The sequence below is a fragment of the Cheilinus undulatus genome, linkage group 20 (genome assembly GCF_018320785.1).
Source record: "Cheilinus undulatus linkage group 20, ASM1832078v1, whole genome shotgun sequence".
Taxonomy (NCBI): Eukaryota; Metazoa; Chordata; class Actinopteri; order Labriformes; family Labridae; genus Cheilinus; species Cheilinus undulatus.
The window spans coordinates 36,722,923-36,740,984 of NC_054884.1; the positions used below are offsets into that span (position 1 = coordinate 36,722,923).

General features: G+C 37.0%; 2 protein-coding genes across 3 annotated transcripts in view; both read left to right on the forward strand.

The window, feature by feature from the left end:
- Positions 1-1,677, forward strand: part of grb7 (growth factor receptor bound protein 7) — a 28,626-nt gene extending 26,949 nt beyond the window's left edge. Inside the window, exon 15 of the mRNA XM_041814873.1 lies at positions 159-1,677. Within this exon, the coding sequence (XP_041670807.1) occupies positions 159-305 (147 nt within the window). The 3' untranslated portion in view covers positions 306-1,677. The remainder of the gene's footprint in view (positions 1-158) is intronic.
- A 3,958-nt stretch (positions 1,678-5,635) lies between these two features.
- Positions 5,636-18,062, forward strand: part of zgc:114120 (uncharacterized protein LOC619267 homolog) — a 226,403-nt gene continuing 213,976 nt past the window's right edge. For both annotated transcript variants that reach the window (XM_041816471.1, XM_041816472.1), the window contains exons 1-2: positions 5,636-5,852; positions 9,009-9,082. The gene's annotated coding sequence lies outside the window, so the exon portion shown is untranslated. The remainder of the gene's footprint in view (positions 5,853-9,008; positions 9,083-18,062) is intronic.

Here is an 18,062-nt window from a genome sequence, read left to right on the forward strand (position 1 = left end):
ATCTATCAGGATAATCTTAAAACCAATCTGATAGTCTGGCCTTTGCTAACTTTTGTTGGAAGAGGGAACCAGGCCTGAAATCAGCACAATTATCTTGTGTGTGCTCCACTTTAGACTACTTCACTTTGTACCTTTCTAATTGTAATCTCTTTCTGCAGTGTGAAGATGGAGGCAGGAAGTACTTCACCATGGACGACGGCCTGACGCTCTTCATTGACCTCCTCCAGCTGGTGGAGTTTCACCAAATCAACAAAGGGATCCTCCCCGTCTGCCTCAAACACCCCTGCGTCTGTGTAGCACTTTAAATCAGTCTGTATGAGACCTCTGCCCTGCTGGTCCAGGATCAGACACACCAACCTTTAATTCTACTTCTTGGATTGTATTGATATCTATTAAGCTCAGCTGATAAGGAGCAAATTACTCGCCTCTGTGCCGGAGCAGTTCAAAGGTGTGTGATAGCGTTATCAGCACCGGAAGACGTGCACCCTCGGGAAGAGCGAGTCAGATATGAAGCATATTGTCCGCCTCTTGTCTCTTTAGCAGTTTTAATTATTCCGACTACATGTGCAGCTCCAGACAGAGGTTTGGTTTTTATTTTTAATTAATGAGCCAGCATCCCCGTGGAGAGGACTTAATTAGCCATGCTGGACGGACTTTTTAGTGCTTTGGAGAGCTGTTAAAGTGCACTTTGATTCAGATTCACACGGCTGTGATGAGGGGCAGCGAGAGGAAATGTTTGATTGTGGCTTCACCAGATTTCACTGAAGAAGTGATCAACTGTGACCACCAGAGGGCGCCCTGAGTCAAAGTTCAGACAGCAGGGCTTAAGGGTTATTCAGCTGTTTTTTGATACCAATAATGAAGAGAAAAATGATGAAAAATACCCCAGGTTGCAATCATGTAGCATGTAAATTCCCAGTCATGACTGTTTGATGTTAAAGTGCCTCAAAACAATCTTCTTTGTTAAATAGAGCTCTAATTCCTGGAACTGTAGGAACTCTTTCATTGCTTTTTTTGCACTATGATGGTGAGGGGGAACTGTATTATCCTGTCATGTTAAACAACCAAATATCAAACAGACACTTTTCTCTGGGTGTTTGAAAACTTGTTGCAGTTGTTAAGAAAGAGAAGACATTTTTTGTTGCTAATACCAAGCAGGATGGTTGAAACTCAATGAAAAGGTGCAAGGACTCAGTAAAGTTATATATCGTTGTCTTGAAATGCTTTAGTTTACAGAGCTCTCACCCTAGCTCCTCTTTGTTGTTTTAATCTCTACAATCAAACATGATGATTAAGTTCTCAAATAAAAAATCCTTTAGGTTACATAATGCAATTTCCCATAAATAACACTAAATCACATTGATATTTTTGCAAATTCTTAGTTCGCTACCTGTAAAATGAAGCATTTCTGACTTTTTTGTTAAAGTTGGTTGTTTAAACATGTTTAGCTTTTCATTTTGGATGTTTGCAATTAATCTTTTTGAATTTATATCAGATATTCTGCATGATGATGATGATGCCATCATAAGACACCAAACAACATGACTTTTCATCAGTCCAACGTTTACTCTCTTCCACATCTCTTTTAAGTCAGACAGGTTTTGTTACTTTTATACACTTTGTTCTTTACCTTTTTCAGATTGTTTTATATGTTGAATAAATAATTGTCATTATTGATATTATGTGGGGTTTTAACTTCATTTTTAAGAAAAAAGGAAGTATGTAAATCTCATTCTTTGCCTGCAAGTACACGATATGGACAAATGTATTTGGTGTTTCAATCAGACTGGTTTCCACAGGTGTATAAAGTCAAGCACCTAGCCATGCAGTCTCCATTTGCAAACATTTCTCATCCTAAATGGGCCGTTCTGAAGAGCACATAAGCACTGTGATGGATGCATTAAGACGGATGGTGAAATGTCAGCGTTTAGGAACAAAAGCGGCTCAGCCGTGAAGCAGGGTCAATGACTGCTAAGGCGCATGTGCAAAGGTATCCAACACTCTGCTGATTCCATAGCTGAAGAGTTCTGAATTTCCACTGGCATTGATGTCACCACAAAAAAACTGCAGTAGGAGCTTCATGAATGGGTTTCCATGACCAAGCAGCTGCATGCAAGCCTCACATCACCAAGTCCAATGAAAAGTGTCGGATGGAGTGATGGAAGGCACACCAACACAGGACTGTAGAGCAGTGGAAACGTGTTCTGTGGAGTGATGAATCCTGCTTCACTTTTCCCAGTCAGATGGTTGAGTCTGGGTTTGGTGGATGCAATGAGAACATTACCTGTCTGATTGTATTGTGCCAACTGTGAATTTTAGTGGAGGAGGTATAATGGTTTGGGGCTATTTATCAGGGTTTGGGCTAGGCCTCTTATCTCTAGTAAAGGCCAGTCTTAATGCTTCAGTAGACAAAGACATTTTGGACAATGCTATGCTTCCAACTGTATGGCAACAGTTTGAGGAAGACTCTTTTCTGTTCCACATGACTGTGCCCCAGAGCACAAAGAAGGACTATAAAGACCTGGTCGGATGTGAAATGACTGGCCCTGACCTCAACCCTGTCAAGCATCTTTGGGACGAGCTGGAATGAAGATTGCAAGCCAGGCATTCTTGTCCAACATCAGTGCCTGACCTCATCAATGCTCTACAGAATGAATGGGCACAGACTCCCACAGAAACATTCCAAAATCTTGTGGAAAGCCTTCCAAGAAGAGTTGAGGCTGTTATAGCTGCCAAGGGAGGACCAACTCCATATTAAAGTGCATGTATTTGAATGCATTGTCATTACAGTCCCTGTTGGTGTAACAGCCAGGCACCCAGATACTTGCTACTGCAATCAATGTTTAAAACCATTGTACACATCAGTTGTATGACTAAAATGAAGGATGTTTAAGTAGTCTTTCTGTTTTGTCTATGGTAAGGAAAATATGTAAGGACAGTATTTCTAGTTCTGGTATAGTTGTGGTGTTTTTCTTCAAATATTGACATCAGTGCCTTCACACACACAAAAAAACATGAATCAATTGATAATAAGTGTAATCATTAGGCAGAGAGCCAGCATATATCATAGCCAAAAGAGACATTACATTTCTTCTTAAATTTAGGGGAATCAGCTGTATAAAGCAGCATAAAATGGATATGTTGCAGTAAATGGTAAGTTCACTAACTTTAAAGACACAACTTTAATAAATGTGCCGGTGGAGTCTGTCCTGTTCTTGTCCAAATTTAACACAGCTGCATTGCTAAGAAAAGAAACTGCTGTTCTGCCCCTGATTTGAATTGGACGATTATGAAACCATTATCAGCCCCAAACTAGACTGACTTAGAAAAAAAAAAAAAACTGGCTTGAGTCCTTGCAGCCTGATTGGTGGAGCTACATGAAAGTCCGCCTGGAGGTCTGTGAGGAGTCCTGGCAGTCTGAGCCGATCACAGATCCTCCCTCTGCACGGCGAGCCTGCAGAATCTAAACATACTGTTTCTCTCCGCTGACCCACTCTCTATGTTTCTGCGTGTCGTTTAAACACCAGCCTGCTCGTGCAAACCCCCTCCCACCCCTTCTCTCTGTGGAGCGTGTTGCCATGGAAACAAATTTTTTTGGCCTAGATGGTCAGGTGAATTAAAGGGTAGAAAAAGACAAAAGAGAGACGCTTTGGTCAGGAAGGCTTCAAAGAGCGCTTTAAGTGTGCTGCTCATTTCTGTGACGGCTGATTTAATTTGTCAGAGTGCAGCAGGGGAGAAAACCCACATGTGACCATCCTCTGTTCAAAGGCACAGAAATAAAGCTCTCCTGAAGAAATATAGGAAAGTTATTAAATATTATCTCATCCCTAAGGATTCTTCAAAGAGGCAAGCTCCACTTTCAAATACTAAAAACAAAATATTTAGAATTTATTGGAAATAAGGGAGAATATTCTGAGATTATTAGTGACTGTGTGTGCATAAATTTCCTCAAATGCATTAAAACACCTTTGAAACTGAGAGCGTTTCATGCAAAAACCCTCCAAAATGTAAAAATGCAGCTCAACTAATCAATTTCCTGATGAAATAGTTGGTTGGCAGTTGTTTTAGTGTCATGGTTATAACTTGTCAAATACAAAGGTGGTCACTTTGCTTAAACATTTTGAAAAATTAAAAAAAAATTGTCTTTTTGATGCTTTGACACTTGGATAGACAAGCTAGGCATTGTGAAGGAGTCACACAGAAATTGTAATGGCATATCTGAGTGTTTTTTCAATTATTACAAGCAACAACATGAAGTTAATTAAATCACAAAACACTTTGTATTGATGCATAATTAGCATTTATGTAAAATTAGATGTAATAACTATTATAATTCTGTGGTTATGTCTTTTTTCATTCCTGCTATTATCATCAGTTCCTTTAACCCTCTCAGAACAATGTTGAATATGTTGAAAAAAGACAGGCTTTAAAAAGTTAAATAACATTTCAACCATAAATCATTGCCACTTACTTTTTTCCCTTCTTATAGCACACCATTGTGCCATTCTAATGACGCTATCCATACCTCTGTGGCTCTTGGTACCTTTTCTAGCAAGGCTGCTCACTTACTCTTTGAGGAGAAAAGAAGTCATTACTTTTTCCACTTTTTAAATGAAAATATGAACATCAATAACAGTATAATACGAAAATCTTTCTCCGTTCATTTTGATGTTATATATAGCTTTTAGGTCAAACTGCTGCCTTTGGTGGGATGCCTATGCTATGAGGAAGGCAGCCTTGCATGTGAGCCTGTGCTGAGGGCAACAAACCCAGTCTCTATGCTTACAGATCTGAGTACACATTTGCAGATGCAGAAGTGTTGCAAAAGTCACATGTGTATGACAGCCAATTGATAGGCATATTTCAGTTGTAACTGATGGCATGTAAGTATATTGACAATTCAAACCAAAAAAAAAGGGAGTTTTCTGAATCAAAATCAACTTGTCCACAATTACTAATTGGTTTATACATTTGCAAATCCACATTTGTGGATTTGTGCATGCATATGCAACTCTGTGTACAGGTTTGCAGATTTGAGTAAAGATTTTTGTATGCAATTGCAAATAGTTTTGCAACAGTTGTATCTCCATATCTGACAGCTTAGGCAAACAAGTAAACTACACATTCTGCATACAAAATAAAAAAGGGAACAGTTGAACCTATAGGGCTAACTGTGAGGAAAATAAATGGCAAGTGTTTGTAAAATATGAGGTTTTGATGTTATGGAATTGTCAACTTGTTGAGGTATGACTGTTAGTATACTGTTCTGTGTGAAAGTGTTGATTTTTGTGAAGGTTCATTTTATTTGTAATCCCAAAAATTTTCATAAATCCTTCAAGCCAAAAATCGATCGGTGAATAGAGAAGAACACCAGTGAAAGAACTGTAGGGTACTTACATCGACCTGTGCTGTTTATCTTTTTTTTTAAATACATAGAATAAAATATTCACTTTCTATTATTCCAAAAACACACATCAGCACATAGCTGTTTTTTCACTAAAAAAAACAACAACAACAACAAAAAAAAAACACAAAAGGAAGAAACCTTGACCAAATTTTATTCAAATAACGGTCGATGACGTCACCCCAATTAAAGCCTCCTACCGTTAGCACAACTGGAACAGGTGCGCGAGGATGGAAGTGCTTGGGGAAGAAAATTTCGGTTGTATTAGTTCTGTTTTGTTGATAAACTCGACGTTTAAGGATAGATAACTGAAGAAAACGGTAACTGAATGTTTCACGACCGGAGAAATTCGTTTTTCTTTGCTCTTTCGTTCTCATTTTATTTTTTAATGTTGAGTGAAGCGGATGACGCTCCTTTGCTAGCTAGAAAAGCTAACTAAGATGCTATGGTAAGTCGGGTTCACTTACATTTCTGGCTAACTGTTATGCCAGCATTATCCTCTTTTCTAAAGCTGGTCTGTCAGTTTAGCAACACTTTTGCTGTGACCATTCATTTTTAACAAGTTATTTGTCGTTATCCAGTTGAAAACAGGTATTTTCCGGCAGTGATAACTGTCTGGCCATGTTAGTAATTCTTAGTAATGCACTTGAAGAAAGTACATTTCTCACATTAATGTATCTCCTATAATGTAAAAACTTTACATCTTTAAAATGAAATAGAATAGAAAAGTGTGAATTCTTGGTTAAAAAGCATGTTACTCAGTTAAATTAGTTTTAGGAAGTGTGAAAGCATCCACACCTCACGTCAAATGCATTATTTCTGGTATTTTGGTGTATTTTTCTGTACCTGTTTGGCATAATGTTTCTAAAGAAAAACTTGAGCCATTAAAATGATAAATAACTGGCACTTGTTGCAACTATGCATTTTAAGTTCAGAGTCAAAGTTTCTGATGAAGCACAGAGAAGTTTACTTCTTCACCAGCAGTGTCATTTGAGAGTAAGACCAGCTAAAATGGATCCTTGATGACAAAAACTGACTAAAACTTTGTCTATCTTTCATCAAAAAGACTAATATGGAACTAAAATGTTATGTGCTGGTCTTTTAGAGATTATTTTTCCACTGTGCATATAGAGTTTATCAGTATTATCATCAGTGTATTTGAAATCAATTAAAGCAGGGGTGTTAAACTCAAGGCCCAGGGGCCAAATCTGGCCCATGGTACAGTTATACCTGGCCCACCAGGTCATATCATATTTTTATTATAACTGGCCGACTGGTTTGAGATCTGCAGAGTTCCTCCTGTTTAAAAATGTATAACAATATTCTTGTTCCGTCATAAAAATGATAAAAAGTAAAAAAAAAAATAATAATCTGATGAAAAGTCAGGAATGTGGGAAAATAAATTTCTGTTTTCATTTCATATTCTTGATTTTGCATCTCACAGTTATGATTTTGGCTTTTAATTACCTCTGTGATCAGTAGGGTTTGTTAGTTAGTTAGTTTGTTAGCAACATAACTCAAAAAGTTATGGATGGGTTTCGATGAAATTTTTCACGAAATGTCAGAAATGGCATAAGAAATAACTGATTAGATTTTGGGAGTGATCCGGATCACCAACTGGATCCAGGACATTTTTAAAGGATTCTTTACTAGGGAGATAGGGCTAATGGCAGAGGTCTGCGCTCTCTGAGTGCTTTTCTAGTTTAATATTTTGACCTTTTCAAGTCACCTTTTTAAATTTTTATCTTTTTTTTTTAACCTTTAAGGTCCTTAATTTTAAAATTTTAAGTAATATTTTGACCTTTTAAACTCAAGATTTTGATTTTTTCCCCACATTTTGACCTTTTTAGCTCCTTATGGCCTTTTGTATCCATAATTTTAAATTTTAAGTAATATTTTGACCTGTAAAACTCAAAGTTAACATTTTTTTCTCAGTTTTTGACATTTTTAACCTATTATTTTGAAATTTATCTCGTATTTTGACCTTTAAAACCCATGATTCAAATTTTTATCTCATGCTTTGACCATTAAAATCATGATTTAATCTTTCTTTCTTATATATTTGCCTTTTAAAAATATGCTTTGACTTTAAATGCCTTTTGAGCTTTTAAGTTTGAATTTTTATCTCAGATTTTGAGCCTTTGAAATTACCATTTTTACTTTCATTTTAAAATCATGTATTGTCAATGCTTTGTCCTGAATTTAACCTTGATCCTCTCTGTGAGAAGATGTTATATTTTTCACCTTCTTGCTTTGGTTTCCTTCAGGCTCTCTAGTTTCTTTCACAGTGAAAAGACAATTATGATTCTAAAGAGGAGACTGAATCCACACGTGAAAAAAAATGCCAGTTAACCTCTTGTCAGCCTGGTGAAGGTTGGAGTTTTTAAAGGAACATTTACCATTAACTCTGATATATACTTAGTGAAATTATCTTCTTTAGATTACTCTTACTTTATATAATATAATTTTTTGAATGGTAGTATGAATGGACTTCCAAATGTTGTTTCTTAATACTGTTTTTCTATTTTTAAAGTAGAGGAATTGTGCAAAGGAGGTTATAATATTATGTTGTAACAATATTAGCTTTTTTACGCTTATTTTGAATGAGGGAAAACATGCACCAAACATGCGCTAAAATTGAAGTTGATCCCACACCCAGTATATTGAGTACAACTATGCTTATGGGTGCCTGCTTTTTAAACTTAAATATGGTACAGTGAATAAAGTTGCACAAGATTACATCTGTTTTGATTCCAAAGGAACAAAAAATGAATTCCTAGAAACACAATTTCCTAATTTCCTATTTGCATTTACCAAACTTGCAGACAGATCTCTGCACACTGTCTGAATTGCTCCAAAACTCTGTCAATGTTTTTAGCACTGAAATGCTTGAAATTTGTTCTGTATGACAGAATTCTGTAGCTGTTTATGAACTCATTTCTTGTTTAAATTGTTCTAAACACTGGTAGCATTTTGGTACAGAAATGATTGATGCACACTGTTTTGAATGCACACGTGGACGATGTATATGTGCAATGTGGCAAATTTTTGACGCAACCATAAACCTATTTGTGCGTTTTCTGACAGTCCTCTCAGCTCTTGGCAACTCTGGGTTAAACATTTGAATGAGGATCTGTAGTTAATTTAGTGATAGCAACTTTTTTACAACATTGATCAGTAAGATAATGGAGATTGTTTTGGATTTCAAAATATTTAAAGTTTGAAAGGTACTGACAGCCTTAGTTTTTTGTGTCCTACAGTAGTGTAGATGTAAACTTCTCTTAAATATTAGTGGCTGTGCTAAACAGTTAATTATCAGTGATATTGCTGAACTTGTCAAGTGTAATTTGCAGTAAATGACTAAGGCCTTTACACCACAGTCCAGTCCCAGCATTAATGCACCTGTACATAGTGACTGTTATTCATTGACAAGGAAGAAACAGGGACAGAACAAATGTTACCTCCAGGGTTGTAAAGATATCAGGAAAAAAAAATGTCTAATCAAAACAAATGCCAAATCATTTAGTGAGGCTGTGTTTAATTCAGTTGCACTTTGCTTTCTGCAGCTTCTAATGAATAAACTTTATTTGTTTCTCATTAACAGCATGGAGATAATGAGAAATGCTCAATCTAATCAATACGCCGTCCTGGATGAAGCGTCTGCATTCACATAAAGAGGTATTTGACTAGTAAATACTGCAAGTGTGGGTATCTGGAGCCTGATAGCGTTCAGGTTCTTGTTTGTATTGATTTCATTTCTGTTCTGCTTATTTTAACACGGTCATAGTTTACTCATTGACTTTACTCACTGCTTTCCCGGGCTTACTGGGATCTGGTTTCACCATTTGTTGTTCCTGGTGTGGTGCCACTATCATCGAACCAAACTGGAACACAATCTGTTGATAAAATGTCTTTGACAACTGAATTGGGCTTTACGCTTATGAAGTTTTCTTTGGACCAACGATGTGACAATTGAAGGGGATTGATGTTGGTCCTTACCTGCCAAACTCTAATTAAAGGTAACTAGGACAGACGGTAAGCTGATGGCTCAGTTATCACCTAATTATTTTTGCAAGTTCTGTGTATTTTCAATTAGAGTCAAAGCAAATTCTACAGTTATACTTTAAGGGATACTATATCAGATATTTTAAGTGATTAAGAATACTTAAGAGATTGATAAACTCTCAAGAAACTCACTTTTAAACAGCAATGATCTGCTCCTTGTATCTAAATATAAAATTAAAGTCATTTCTCATTCCCAAGGTTGGGTAAAAACAGCAGGAAAATGAGGATGCAAGATTGTATGTGGGGGGGTGGTGGAGGGACAATATTTCAGTTTCACCAGCACAGCAATTGTTGATGATATTGGTATTTCTGCTTTAAGGGATTATAAAAGTTTGAAAGTCAGAATATTGCCCTGAAAATGCCAATTTTTTCACCCTGTAATTAAAGATAAAAATAAGTTTCCAGATGCATGCTTTTCTTTCAGAAAGGAAGAAACAAACACAGCCAATATGAATGTATTAATTGTTTGTTTCTGGAAGTAAGCCACTGAAAATATAATATTAGAATACAATAGAATTATTATTGATGAAATGGGTGGCCACCAGAGACATTTGTACTTGATTATTTTTGACCAACTTGAAATTTGAGTTCTACTGAGTCACCTCAATGCTAACTGTGTTTGCTAACTGGTTTCCTCTTTAGCTAAGTCTATTGTCGGTAAACTGGGCCACACACTACACAATAATCGTACCATTTGTCAGGCTGAATCCCTCCTTCCGACCAAAGTCAGTAAAGGCTTAATAAAAATGATAATTGGACGGATGTTAAGATCTTGACATATTATCCTGTGGTGTGCAATGTATTAAAGGGGGCATTTTTTACCCTTTTAAGACAAGTTTATCTTGGTCTCAGAGGTCCCCAAAACATGCCTGTGAAGTTTGTTGCTGAGAAAACACTCCAATATTGGATTTTTTGCATGCCTAAAAAACCCTCTGTTTCAGCCCTGCTCAGAACGAGCCGTTTCTGTGTCTGTGGCTTTAAATGTTACTGAGCTGTCTGACTCTGCCCCTCTCAGGAAATACATGTGGCTTAATAGATGTGGCTCTCCTGAGCCTCTTCTCAGCTGCCAGCTGAGAGGAGGCTCAGGAGAGGAGGGCGGAACTTTCTACCAAGCGGGGAGGGCCAACCGAACCTGGGGGCAGTGCCAACTCCCCACATGACATCATCAGGGTGAAATCTGAGTATGGCTTGTTTCAGCACACATATTTGAAAGGTTTAGAAAGAGAGGGGGGTGGGAATGGATTTTCTGGTACTTGAGGGGATTGTGGACAGGTCAGGGGCACATATTTTTGCTAGAAAAGCCTGAAAAAGGGATTTTTGCATAATATGTCCCCTTTAAGAGTGACTTTTTCCCTCTCTGAGCTAATCAAAGATGGAGGAGCAACACTGTTTAAAAACATGGACTATAAAACATACTACAGACGAACTGTAAGAGGAGGGAGCTGGACTGAAATGGCAACCACAATGGACTTAGCAGGTTACTAACAGCTAATCACCGTAGCTTCTGCCCTCTAAAGTTACATTTGATCGCGTGAGAGCCGAGACTCTGAAAGTCAATGAACAAAATCTGTGTGTGGTGTGCTGTGTTAATCCTCTTGTTCTACACCACACACTATACAAACAAAACAGCTGAATCAGTAATTACTTGTCACCATGTATGCGACCTATTGCATTGAAAAAATCAGGTAGGATTTAAACAATTTTAAAAATCTAGTCCAAAACAATTCTTAAGTGTCTGGTTTAGAGTCAGATCTTAAAGAAATAGTCCAGGTTGTTTGTAGAAAGGTGGTTTATTTGCTCTCTTCTAACACCTGTCTTCAGTCACCTTAATGCCCACTCTAAGTCAAAGCTCCACCCAGTGTTCAGTGATTGAATTACATGCATGAATATAAAATCAACAGTTTCACAAGCGTCTCATGCAGAGAAAAAACAAAGTGAAAACATGAACACATAAAACAACACAACACAGAGTTGTAGCCAAAACACAGTTTCGGGAAAACCAGCCTGGTTTTCCTGAAAGTGTCAGGCATCTAGTAAGTTATATAAACATCTTTGTAATAAAATTAATTATTTAACACAAACATAAAGTACTCTTTCAATCACTTACAGAAGGAACCCGTTGATAAATGATGCATACATTTAGTGTCAGAATCATTTATGTAGCTGCTGAAAGGAGGAAGAGAAAGCATTATTCTACAGAGCAATGAACAGCCTCATTAATTCTATAACAAAAAAAAAAACTAATTTCCCTCTTGTGAATTCATAGTTTTCTCCATTTCATTTTGGTTTCAGCAGCTCCAAGTGAGAGCCTTTTAAGTTATGAAGATGTTGCATGCACTCTGGTTGTGTTGTTCATTATTCATGACAGTTTGGCAGAGCTCCATAAGGCAAAAACTACATCCACTAAAGCAATTTTCAATATTTACGGGTCAGCAAGCCAAGTCTCCACAGTTTTCTGCCCTCGAGTCTCTTGGATGTCTACAATCTAAAGCTCTGGTGACTACACAGTTTTTCCCTCTTATTTGTTTTCATGAATAATTTTTCAAACGATGTCCAGCAGAGTCAATCAAAAATCTGTCCAGTCAGTCTACGGCTTCATTAAAATAACAAAGCCGAGTGTTTACATGACCCACTTCTAGCATGAAAATTCACATTCAGGCAGAGATCAAAGTGAGTCTGCCTGATTGTTGTGAAATCTAAAAATAAAACCACTCAATTAAAACTGAACCAATGACAAACAGAAGGCGTTTTCAGACACTGTATAGCAGGATGCAGACAAACACCAGCTTATAAAAAGACAGCTTGAGTCACAGCCTTTTATCCCATATGAAAAACAGGACGTAATAATGACAGATTTGCCCAGTTTAATATGTAAACAGATTGAATTAATGACAGGGGCTTTAAATCTTTAATGACAAGGTGTTTTTATTCATTCTGGCTTCACATCGCTTTACAGCAGGAGATCAAGGCTTTTGAAGCTTTTCACTTAATTATTTCTATCAATGCGTGAATGCAGTTTTAACAAACACTTTAATATGATTTTCTTTGATGTGCTCCTTTAGACCAAATCTTTTCAGCCTTCTGTCAGATATGCTTTATGTCATTTCAGAAAAACTTGACTGGGGTCTTGTATAAGTCATTAACTCTTAAGGTATCCTTACTCATTGGGAACTGATTGTTGTCATTAGAAATATGTGGTATGAGGATTGGAGGTAAGACTTCTAGTCACCAGTCAGCAAAACCAATCACCTGTGGTGAATACTCTGGCACTTCTGGCTGAGGGAAGCACTGTGTTTGCAGTACAGTGTAATTATGTTGGCGAAATGATTTGCCAACCAATGAACATTTGGCACATCACAAGTCTGTCAACTTTTCCACAGCTGTGTACAGTCATCCTTTTCATCCATCAAAGCAGCTGGGGGAGCATCCCACAAACTTTGTTTAGAGTTCTGTATAAGAAAAATATTAACCTAATGTTGAAACTGTTGACACCTACAAGAAAAAAAGCTACTTAACCAACTAAATGAGGCTACATAATGTTGAATTACAATCTGTTTAAGGTGGGACTGGGCTATATATAATTTTACCAATTAATCATGTTTGTGGAAAATGTAGATTTTGAAAAATGAAATTCAGGCTTTGCCAAATTGAGTACAGGCAAACTGCTTTGAAAAGCCTTATCAGAGTCAAAAATGTTTGGGAATTTGTGCACTAGCTTGCGCACACAAAAAGACATGCATTTGAGCAGGTATGCAGTGAGAAGTAGAGGTAATTCTCTGACAATGAATGAAGAATTTCCCTCAGAGATCATAATGTAGCGGTCTGCTCAGTATCTCTGCTGACCATGTTATTTTTTTATTTTTTTATTTTTTTCTTTATATACCTAAGATCACTTTCTAAATTGATGTCATTGCCAATAAAAATCTGATACTTTACTAGTTGGTCTATATTGCCCAGCCCTAGTTTAAGGTTGGCTCTGAAAATACCTGAGATACCTGATTAAACACTTAGGGGAAATTTGTTTAATTTCTTAGTGCAGCAAACTAATCCCATCAGTTGGAGCTGATTTATATATGTATTGCCTTTTATTAGATTTTTATTCTGCTAGCCTGTTGTAAAGATTTAATATTTTTCACTTCAATAATTGTGTTGATTAATTCACATAAATGAAGTCAACACACTGAATGAAATCATTACACTCAGTTTTGTTGTCTTTACATAGGCAATTGATATACTAGCAAGGATACTTGTTGCATTACTCCTTTGGATTTTTTTATTGCTATTTTTAGCAAAGTAAGTAGAAGCAAATTGTTTACTGAGCAAGGATGACTTTTTTGCTCCTTTTATCATATGTAGGAGGTGATGGTGCACTACAAAGCTTAAGTAGACTGACCAACCACTAAACCAGCTGATTTATCAAAACACAAAAGTTGGATATCAGCCAATCTCGCTCAGAAATGGCTGGTACCTTGTATGGAAAATTCAATAGACACGCCTGCTTGGGTTGCTATTGAAAAGAACGATGTTGAAAACACCTTGCTTCCAGCTCTTCATTTCCCTTCAACTGGACTGCCTGCAACTGTAAAAGTGAATAATCGATTTATTTTGAACTGCTTGAAAATCTGGCAGCAAATTAGGAAGAGCTGCAAACTGATAGATACCTCCCTTCATACCCCAGTTTATCGTAATCATGTGTTCCTTCCATCCCTCTCAGATGCAACATTTAATACTTGGAGACTGAAAGGTATAGTCACTTTAAAAGACTTGTATATGGACAAAAAATTTGCCTCTTTTACTCAACTTAAAAATAAGTTTTCTCTTCCCTCTACGCATTTTTTTTGTTATCTACAAATAAAGAACTATGTTTGCCAATGTGTGCCTAACTTTGAGTCTCTTACTGAAGATAAGAGGATTTACAAGCTTCTGGTGGGCCTGCCTGATTCAAAAAAATTGGTTTCAGCCTTCGTTAAGATATTCTCTGAACAAAAACATTTTGCCACGCTTTCCTTGAGGAGAGCCTGGGAGGAAGATCTGGGGATAAATATAGATGAGGATACTTGGGAGGAGAGCCTTGGCAGAATCCAATCATGTTCCATTAATGCTAGACATCAGCTGATTCAATTTAAAGTGATACACAGGCTGCATTATTCAAAATCTAAATTACACAAAATTTTTCCTTCCATTTCTCCTTTATGTGATCGCTGTAAGTCTGCTGAGGGCTCTCTGTCCCACCTTTTTTGGACATGTCCAAGACAGCATAATTTTTGGTATGAGATATTTAACTGGTTCCCTGGAATGTATGGTTATGTGTTTAAACCTGACCCAGAAATAGCATTATTCAGGTACTCTCCCTCCTTACAAAATCATAGTCTCTCTGTGCAGAGCACTATCATGTATGGAATGGTCATTGCTAAGAGACTGATACTAAATCTCTGGAAATTGGAAGCTGTGCCCCAGTTTAAGACCTGGCTGACTGACCTCACTGGTGTACTACACATGGAGAAGACACTGTATGGCATGACGGACAGCCTCAACAAGTTTTTCAGTATTTGGCAGCCATTTTTGGATCATCTTGGTCGATATGACAGAGTCCCTGGACAGTAACATGTTATGGTTTACCGCTTACCTTTCTCTTCTTGAGATGTACAGTACTGTGCTAGTGATGCAGTGTAGTTAATTTCTCACTATGCAGCCCTTTTGTCGTTGTTTTGTTTGTCCTGTTTAAATTTATTTTCTCATTACGTGTAAATATCTAAAAATTTCAATAAAAATATGGGGGAAAAAAGGAAATGGTTGGTACCTGCAACAAAGCCTTCCTAATTAATTCCACATATTGACATCAGTTCCTTCTTTAAGACCACTGGTGATATGCTCAGTTCTTCAGTTTAGTGTCTGCATGAATCTAATTTTGAAAATTGTACTTAGAAATACTCTACTGCTGCCAAAATATGGCCTCCAGTTTTGTTTAAATTAATTCTTTACACAGCTTGAGATACTCCATTTATTTCTTTCAGTCAAGTCCAGTAAAATTCTCTACGCTCAATATGCCCTTCAAAACCCGCCTGCTGATAGAAATACTTAGACAGCTCAAATGCACAAAACACAAAAACAAGGACAAGTAGCAGTGATAACTCCACCGCCGGTGAAAATATTGAATACCAAAAAGGCATATTAGTTAAAAGTGCAAGTGCATTCATCCATCTGTTCAGTAGACTGTAAGACCATTTATCGGTTATAAAAATGTTATCTGAATGGCTTGGAGCTAGCTGCTAGTGTATGTAGTAGGTATGGTTAAAAGGCCACAGCTGAGGTAAGATATAAATAAATAAAAAGGAAAATGAAAAACAAGGTCAAGATGCACAGAGTCGATAACAGAGAAATGTCCTCCATGTTATCAATGACTTGCCTTCATTTGTGTTTCTGTTGTCTCTTTGCAGAACACAGAGCTTCCCAATTGAATTGAAAAAGGAACATTTTTAAACCCTAAGTGCTGTGTTCTGTTTTCTGTAACATTCAAGAATTTTTAAAATCCTGTGTATAAAACACACTTTTTAGACTTTTTCCTTTTAAAAGTGGTGACCAGTATACCTGTAGAAAATGTTTAGACAATTGCCATCAGTGCCACAAGTGAAACAAGCAACATTTTATTTCTATAGAAAATCTCCTAATTTGGTGTGTACTGCGAGCAGATGCTTCACTCCTTAAAAGGTGCTGAGATTCATGGCAACAAAAAAAGCGGGGCTGCTGTTAAACAGCTTTTCTCCTTCATAAGGTCAACTCCTGCGTTAGAAAACTGTGTCACACTGGTTTGAGTGAAAATTAAAGTCAGAAAGTTACTAGTGGAGGTGGGCAGGGAGATTTGGGTTTATAAGTCATTACATCTCGTCAATCACAGTATGCTGAGAGTTCAATTATCATACCAGTAGCAGAAGGATTTAAAACTCCATATGGAGAAAGCAAATGGTCCTAAAAGTGTATGTTGTCAACTTTACTGAAGACATTAGACTGACAGACTGCATGTTATATACCAATGTGATGTATAATCTAGGTTTTACTTTGTTATATTTTATTCATAGGCTTTTTGATCCAAAGTAGCTCACACTCAATGCATACAATCGTGTGGATACAACTAAAATATTCACTGGCAGAACTCAGCTTGTTTTTAGGCGAGGGTTCTTTCAGTGTCTATCTTTCATAAGGTTTTTTTAATGAGCCAAGAAATCTACTTAAAGCTGCTGAAACTCTTCAGTACAATCTCCACAATCCTAAGATGTGTAAAGCTTTTAGTGATGCACGATAAGTATTTTTTTGAACTAATACTGATAACCGAGTATTTCCTACTCCTGATGGCTAATAACCGATAACAACCAAGATTTTTTTTTTCAGTTGTTGATTTAAAAAAAGGTTATTCTGTGTATTTATACAAATCTGGGGATAATATTTCAAGCACAATTTTAATTTCAGATTGGGCTGCATCTGACAGAACACTTGCAGTAGCTAATGAAAGCAAGCTAACCAGATGTTACAGCTCACAAACATAAACACAACTACACTGTCTTCTCAACCAGGATTACATCCTTATTCTTGCCCTGTTTTTTGCTCTAAAACAGATGCACGCCAGGACCAACAGCAGAAGGTGATGATCATCCTTCATGTTTGCATTTCTACTGAAGTCACGTTTTATCACAAGTTCTTTTTTTTTTAAATATTTTTATTGACAATTAAGCACCACATCTTAGTCAAACAGTGCATACATTTTACATTAACACCCTATCCCCCCCAAAACAAGCACAATTTCCAACTTAAACACAGAGCACAGCACAGTCCTGCATTGCGAAGTAGGATATCAAATTGTTGAAACATTGTTATTATTGACCCATACAGTGAGTGAAGCAATACAGACAACAGAGCCTCCCACTTGTCCACTAGCCATCTTTTCTTGGTTTGGGAAGAGCCCTCCAGAATATAGTGCATATTCTTGGCCCAACAAGGAATGGAGTCCATGTATGATAGAATTGTCCTTTTGTCCCTCTGGCCCAATTTGTCAAATATTCCATAGGTAGCCAATCAAATATGACCTTGTGCCAGTCAGAAACAGTTGGTGGTTTATGTGAAATCCATTTCAATAGTGCACTTTTGCGTGCAGCATAGGTTAACACTCTAAGCAGTTTTTGATTGTGGGCATCATTAATTTCAGGATGAGGCATTCCTAAGAGAAGGCATACTGGATCCACCTTTAAATTCTTACTGAATACCTTATCACAAGCTTTTGTGATTTCAGAGATTTGAAGGTGTGGTCTAGCGGTAAGGCTAAATCATCTAGTGTTTATGTTTGGAAGATTATACGATTAAAAATCATTTTAATTGTCCTTGGGTTTGTGGTCTAAAATGTTTTTAAAACCACTTAGGAATTGAAAGTTTTCCAGTGTGTGGTCAGCAGAGAGCATGAGAGGAAGCAACACACTAGGGTGTAGATTTTTCCTTTTTTTTAACTGCACAGTTAGTTTTATAGTGAAGTGAAAGTTGGATTCAGTTCATAAAGTTTATAGGCTGGAGCACTTTTGTCCTGTCTGCTCTGTTGACAATGAAGTAG